The sequence below is a fragment of the Protopterus annectens genome, chromosome 5.part0 (genome assembly GCF_019279795.1).
Source record: "Protopterus annectens isolate FY-2018-M chromosome 5.part0, PAN1.0, whole genome shotgun sequence".
Classification (NCBI taxonomy): domain Eukaryota; kingdom Metazoa; phylum Chordata; order Ceratodontiformes; family Protopteridae; genus Protopterus; species Protopterus annectens.
The window spans coordinates 716,720,070-716,728,194 of NC_056735.1; the positions used below are offsets into that span (position 1 = coordinate 716,720,070).

Here is an 8,125-nt window from a genome sequence, read left to right on the forward strand (position 1 = left end):
TTCCTCACTCCAGAGAAACAAATTTATTTGACAACTTACTTCAGCCTACTGGCCACAAAAACCCAGCTATCTGCAAGGAAAGTACTGCAAGCTCTGAGGTTCATGGCCTCTTACATTCTGTTAATTCCATATGCAAGACTGCATATGAGGAAACTTCAGTGGTATCTAAAAAGTCTACGGTGTCAACATTCTCAGGAACTGACAACAATAATTCCTATCATTCTGTGTCTAAGGGCAGAGTTCCTTTGGTGGGCAGAGGCCTGCAACCACAACAAGGGACTCTCTTTCACTTTGCCCCCTACCACCCAAACTCTAACAACAGACACATCAGACTATGCATGGGGAGCTCACATGGCAGGGCAGTGCATTCAGGGCAAATGGAACTCAAAGCAGATGCACGTGCACATCAATCAAAAAGAAATGTTAGCTGTACAGAATGCTCTGACAGCCTTCAAAGGCCTTATTCTTCCAGGATAACTATTGGTAAAGACAGACAACACCACAGTTATGTGGTACATAAACAAGCGGGGGGGAACACATTCCTATCCACTCTGCAGACTAGCCATGGCTCTATGGAACACAGCCTTGAGCAACCAAGTGCACCTACAAGCTCAATTCCTGCCAGGCAAACTAAATTCATTAGCAGACGACTTAAGCAGAAATCTCATGGACCCACACAAATGGAAACTGGACCCCAAAATATTCAAGCTTTTGGGGAATGGATGGGGGACACCAGAGGTGGACCTGTTTGCTACCCCTCAGAACTATCAGTTGAACAAATACTGCACCAGAACTCCCCACAGCCAAGCGTGGAAGGTGGATGCCCTGTCCTTTTCCTGAGAAAGCCTCTTAGTCTATGCCTTTCCCCCTCTGCCTCTCCTTTCGAAGATTCTACTAAAGATCAAACAGGACAAGCCAAGGCCAATCCTGATTGCACCAGACTGGCCATGCCAGCACTGGTATCCTCTTTTGCACAGTCTGACAGTGCTACAACCATGGCACCTGCCTCAAACCCTTTCCCTGCTGTCCCAGCAGGGGGGCCAAATTCTGTACCCTCAGCTTCAGACCCTGAACCATACAGCCTGGCTAATCCCCTGAACTCACCTCTAGCAACCCTCAGTAAGTAGGTGCTGGATGTCATTCTTGAGGCAAGGAGGCCTAGTACTAGAAAATCCTATTCAGAAAAGTGGAAAAGGTACTGTTCCTGGAGCCAGTCTCAAGGGATGGGCACAACTGTGCCCAGCTTACCGCATGTACTAGATTACTTAACAGAAATGCTCCACAAGGGTCTATCCTTCTCTTCAATTAAGATTCATGCCTCTGCCATCTCAGCTCATTATAATACTGAGCCATCCCTCTTCTCTCATCCTCTGGTAAAACAGTTCCTTAGAGGGGCCAAAAATTTAAGACCCCTCCCCCAGGAGAGCTCCCACTCCAGCTTGGGACCTTAACTTTGTATTGGAAAAACTTACATTTCCCCAATTTGAACCGGCTACTACAGCAGAGTTGAAATTCCTCTAATGGAAAACAGCTTTACATCTAGCCATCATTTCAGCAAGAAGAGTGTCTGAACTGCAGGCTCTTATGGCAGTGGAACCCTTCATTATCTTCCATGCGGACAAGGTTTCCCTCAGGACTAACCCATCTTTTATGCCCAAGGTGGTGTCTAGTGTGACTTTAAACCAGTCCATTCATTTGCCTACTTTTTTTCCCTAATCCTCAAAATAAAGGGGAAAGGATACTGCATTCTCTAGACGTGCACAGACAGCTTAGATTCTATTTGGACAGGACTAAGCCTCTCAGAAAATCTGACCAGCTGCTAGTGAGCTTTGCTGCAGGGGCAGAGGGGTAAGCCATTTCAAAGCAAACCATATCTAAATGGATAGTGCACTGCATCCATTTCTGCTGCAACCACCATGGCAAACCTACCCCACAGGGGATAAGAACACATTCTACTAGGGCTACATCTACCTCTACTGCATTTCTCAGATGACTCCTTACCGGGGACATCCTGGAAGCTGCAACCTGGAGCTCTGTACACACTTTCACCAAGCATTACCACTTGCCTATCTTTTCTAAATCCAGAGATGGATTTGCCACAGCAGTCTTACAGGGCCTGATTGCCAGTCCTAATGCTTCTTAATCTACCTCCACCCTTCCTTAGCTTTGGGAATCAACCCAAATGTGATGACTGCAACAGTGAAACATGAAGAACATAGTACAGTTGTTTACACTTACCATAAATGGAGATGTTCGAGTGTATTCACTGTTGCAGTCCTGGTTACCATCCCTCCAGCCCCCGATTGTCTTTGCTTTCACCTATCCTTTTTGGTTTGGCATATCTTATACTATGTGTATTTGCTTTTTGCTGGGAGTGTTCCACACCATATAACTGCTTCCTATTTTGAGGGCACCTGACATCTGGGGCAAGAAAAACTGATGTAATGGTGTCAGCTGCATGTTTTATACCCCTGACGACCTGACGTCATGGAAGAAGCGACAGCATCCAACGCAGAAATCCCAAGACTCTGGTATTCAGATAAACGTATCCAAAGGAAGGTGCTGGCTGAACAAATAAGCAAAACAAAGCACCAGTTCCACAACGAAAAGGCTCAAAATAAAAGTAGAGGTTTAATGGGGCTGAACACACCACAGAAGTCACAGTACACAGATACGCAGTGTAAAATCACATCCAACGTTTCGTCACACCTTCTTCAGATAGTACAAACACATAGAACCACTTGTCAGTTACTTAAATACAATTGAATGTAAAACTATTAACACGCTCAACCAATAGATGAAGTAGGTTAATTAATTACATAATACTAAAAATAAAAAGCTAAAACTGAAAGTATGTCATACAAAATACTAAAATGTAACATTAAAAATCACAAAATCCTACCTACTTAGTTAATAAGCAATATATAATTTCTCAAATTTAATAAATGCTTTTAGGACATCATCACAATTAAAACCTAATATAAAATTTTATAATAAACAAATAATAGAATGAACAGTACTACTGGCCAAATTTAATATTGCAACTTCCCATATTTAAAAGAAATAAATAGAGATAAAAATGTTGTAATGTGCCAATACTAATTTATAAACTTCTTAAGAAAAAATACTTCCAAAATAAAACTGTTATAATTTAGCTGCCTACTAAGCTGTTGTTGAAGTAGTACCCATTGACCCGAGGGGTGGAATGTGGGAAACTTTATTGGAATACAGAGAACTGTTTTGGCAGATTACTTTAGAATCAAACAAATATCCTGGGATTAATGACATGTTTTCTTTAGCACCTGTTTTAAAATTAAGGGCAGCTAAATTATAACAGTTTTATTTTGGAAGTATTTTTTCTTAAGAAGTTTATAAATTAGTATTGGCACATTACAACATTTTTATCTCTATTTATTTCTTTTAAATATGGGAAGTTGCAATATTAAATTTGGCCAGTAGTACTGTTCATTATATTATTTGTTTATTATAAAATTTTATATTAGGTTTTAATTGTGATGATGTCCTAAAAGCATTTATTAAATTTGAGAAATTATATATTATTAACTAAGTAGGTAGGATTTTGTGATTTTAATGTTACATTTTAGTATTTTGTATGACATACTTTCAGTTTTAGCTTTTTATTTTTAGTATTATGTAATTAATTAACCTACTTCATCTATTGGTTGAGCGTGTTAATTGTTTTACATTCAATTGTATTTAAGTAACTGACAAGTGGTTCTATGTGTTTGTACTATCTGAAGAAGGTGTGACGAAACGTTGGATGTGATTTTACACTGCGTATCTGTGTACTGTGACTTCTGTGGTGTGTTCAGCCCCATTAAACCTCTACTTTTATTTTGAGCCTTTTCGTTGTGGAACTGGTGCTTTGTTTTACTCTGGTATTCAGGCCGGGCTACCTGCAGGCAGATAACCCAAATGTGATGACTGCAACAGTGAATACACTCGAACATCTACATTTATGGTAAGTGTACACAACTCTACTATCGTGCAGTCCTCAGGTATCAAATCTGATGTCTGGATATCGGTTATAAAACATCCGTCGGCTTGAGATGGTACTAAGACTCTGGAAATTGGGTCGGTTGTGGGCTTCTGCAAAGCAGGAAGTCCCGAGGATTAGTACTGCAATAGTGATCTAATCGAACTTCTACAATTATGGTAAGTGGAACACAACTGTACTTTTTGCAGCTATTTCTTGTTCCTTTCCTCTAATCTTTTTTTGTTTAGGTTCCATGGTAGGGTATAGCTCTCACTGCATCCATTAGTAGTTCATGGGGCTCTTACTTGAGCTCACTGGGACGTGATTGTACATTAGCAACCTTTTCTCTTATGGGGACAAGAAAGAACCAAAGATGTATGGATATATGTGGGCCTTTATACCAGGTATGAGGAGATTCCCAAGGTAGAGACTAATGTTAGCCTGACCATGGGCTTAGGGTGCTCGGCTCTAAAAGTCTGATCAGACAGTGGATCTCAGCTTGTAATGGAGTTTTGTGAAGTAATGGCTACAGCACTGACCATGTTAGAGCATCTATAATTGTGGTAAGTTGACTACACAACTGCACTGCCTTCATTGCAGACAGCTGTGCTATGCCCAGTTGGTCTGTGGTCTACACCTTCATCAATACACAACTGTACTGCCTTCATTGCAGACAACTGTGCTGTGGCCAGTTGGTCTGTGGTGTGCACCTTCATCAAGTGTTATTGTCTTGACCATGACTCTGAGAGTCAGGCTAGTTTTACAAAAATCAGTACTGTAGAACTCAGTGGTCTGAGTCCTGTTCTTGTGCTTACCTCCAGCTTTTTCCACCATGACAGCAACTGTTTGGGATTCAACCCAACCAAGGACACTCAAGGGGACTTCTTGATGTTAGATGTAAGATATACATTCTTTGTCCATTGACCTGTGAGAGGACCTTAATTAGTCAGAAATTCCTTCAATCTCTTCTCTTTTAGATGCATGGTTATTCCTCCAGTCACAACGCTTGGAGTTTCTTATATGTAGAAGACCCTCATTGATTAGTCAGGAATACTTTTGTTCCCACCCCTTGTGGATAAATGGCTCTTCCAACAGTCACAACTTTTGGGGTTCTATTTGTTGGACAAGTATACATTCTTATATTCCTAGTTTAAAAAGGGAGTGTTAGAGCTGCTTTGATATTTCTTGATTTGCAGAAAGTTTCCTGCTAGTGGCATGATGGCAAACTTGTAAGCTCTGAGTATATGCACTAGGTGGAGCATTATATCACACTACATATTGGGATGTCCCTGAATACAGGGTGTCATATTTTGGAAGCTATAATGAACAAGTCTTAAAATGTTACAACTGAAACATCTGAACCTTATAATAATGCAGACACACAGTGTCACGATTTAAAGTATCACACAAAACTTATCAGACATCATTTTTGTAAGGGGGAGATGTTCCCTGTTCTATCCCTTCAGTCCCATTCTCTAAATATACTAACACCATTGTTGCATGTATTTAGAAAAACGGAAAGAGTGTGAAAAAAGAAATCACCTTTTTCCATTACTGTGAGTCACCTGACCTCAGAGACATAAATGTTACCTATGACAAAGCATTAGCCAGCACACTGAAATGTTGACAATGCAAGATTTCGCTTATAGATGCATAACACATCAAGCTTCAACAAAAGGTTACACAACAAAATTATAATGTTCTTCAAATACTGATGGTGCAGAAAAACTATTAACCCAACAGTAAGGGTCTTCTCTTAGATCATCTGGTGCGGTAAGCATGTTTTTGTTATTTTTGATGAGTACTCTCACGAAAATTTTCAAGGCTGTATGTAAATGCATAGCATCTGAAACTACTAATCAATATGGTTGCTTTTGTTCTTGCTTAGGTCTTCCCCTGTCATCTTCTTTGGAAAATGTTCTCTTCCATCCTCCTCCAAGAATAACTTTGAAGTTAAAAATGCCCAAAACAGCAGGTGGTAGCAGCAGGAAGAAGTCAGTTAAGCCTGGGAGTAGCCCACTTTTACATGATATTAGTGGTGATGTTTACACCAAGAATAATAAACTGCAGAGACTACCAGAAGTAAATGAGAAGAAAACTAAGTGTCACCGTAGAGCTGAAACCAAGAACATAAGTAATGGTCTTTTAATGGCAGGTAGTCACACCAAGCATGAGTCAGTTGATGGTTCATCTACATTCACACCAAAATCTCATAGGAAACAGTCATCTGGCAAACCATTAGCACTTCATGCTGCCTTGCACGAACACTCATCCAGCAGGAATGATAAACTGAAGCAGAAGAGTTCAAGGCTGCCCATCCCCAATGGACTGGAGAGCAAGACTAATGATGTGTCTAAGACAGGCAGCTTCAAACAGACTTCTTGCAAACATAATAAAGTTCCAGTAAATTTGGCCTGCCAGAGTGGTTTAAGAAAACCAGCATTGGAAAACTTTAGTAAGTCCTTTAAGGAAGTAGCCAACAATTTAGTGAGAACTTCAGGTGACCTCCAAGGCTTTGTCAAACCTGTGAAAAAATCATCAGCCAAGGAACATCTATGGGGTAAGCAGCTTTCTGAGCAGCGTGCTAAAGGAGCTCCATCTCAGGACAGTGATGGTTATTGTCCCGATTTGGAACTCAGTGACTCAGAGATTGAAGCAGATAAGAAAAGTGAGCGACTCAGATCACGGAAAAGCAGCTCTGAGAGAGAAAGCCCCTGTAAAGATTTTAATCGTGATTCACAGAAAAGAGGGAGCAGAAGTAAAATGGGCTTCATCAGTCGTGGTTCTGTTAAAAGGTGATGATTGTTCTGCTAGACATCACTAACAAACCGGTATGCATAGGTGCCTCACTTCTTATACATATGGTGAAGATATCAGCATGTCTTCGTTATATCAAATCATCACTGTGTTGTGCTGCATCCAAGAGTATACTTTTTACTGACAGTTATGTAGTATAGCAGCTGTTCAAGTGGGCATGAAGATTATTCTTTATTTATAAGCAAGTCACATCCTGTTCCATTGAATTAATGTCTGCAGCTAAAGCTGTCTCATACCTTCATTTGTTCAAAAAGATGTAGGGCAAACAGGCTGATACATATCTGATCACTGTTATTGCAGAGAATGAATGAAACTGAATAGTTTCACAAATGCTAGGTAGAACTTTAATAGAAATTTTGTCACGCTGGAGGCATGTTTCCATTTAGTACTACCCAAGCAGAGGCACAATTAACAGGCACTGTTGGAAAAAAACACACTAACCTCCAAGCCTGTCCATGTTAAAAATCATTGCTTGTCTTTACTGTAGCTTATTTCATGCAATACATACTGAGCTGCTTCTACTTTTTCAGTGCCTGTATGGGTCTTAGTTGCTCATTGTGGAGTGCACTTGTAAATATTTCTTCCCACCAAATACGTTCTTTTGAAAATGTTGTTTTTATAGTATTGTTTAAAATAACAGATGTACTTCATATGGAATGTTTTCTGAAAGGAAAATGTTGGCAGCCATTTCTTATGGTATATATTTCGTCAATATAATATTATGCGCATTTTTATTAGCAAAAGAATTTGGGTGCATATGTTTTAAAATTAATGTTTTTCTAACTTACCGAAAATCCCCACTCCCTAAATTAAAAACACTTGACTAATGAATTAGCATTTGCAGTCCAAAGTTGAGCAATATTTTAACAGTTCTTTTGTAGAGCTGTGCTTGCTAACATTGACATTCTTTTCCACCCATCCATTGAACAATAAGCTATGCTGAAAAAAGTATATTGCTGGTAATATTGTCCACATGAATCTTTTCACTAAACATTCTCACCTCTTCTTTTTCAGATAATGTATTTATAAATGTCTCTGTCAATATCTACCTAAACGTACATATATGCGTGCGTGTGTGTGTGTATATATGCATATTTCTGCCTGTGTGTGCGTGTGTGTGTATATTTGTGTGTGTATACACACACACATATATATATATATATATATATATATATATATATATATATATATATATATATACACACACACACACACACACATATGAGTGTGTGTATGTGTGTGTGTGTGTGTGTGTGTGTGTGTGTATATATATATATATATATATATATATATATATATATATATATATAT

General features: G+C 39.3%; 1 protein-coding gene across 1 annotated transcript in view; it reads left to right on the plus strand.

The window, feature by feature from the left end:
- Positions 1–7,891, plus strand: part of JADE3 (jade family PHD finger 3) — a 1,027,617-nt gene extending 1,019,726 nt beyond the window's left edge. The window contains exon 9 of the mRNA XM_044071851.1: positions 5,886–7,891. Coding sequence (XP_043927786.1) covers positions 5,886–6,796 — 911 coding nt within the window. The 3' untranslated portion in view covers positions 6,797–7,891. The remainder of the gene's footprint in view (positions 1–5,885) is intronic.
- Positions 7,892–8,125: the final 234 nt, after the last annotated feature.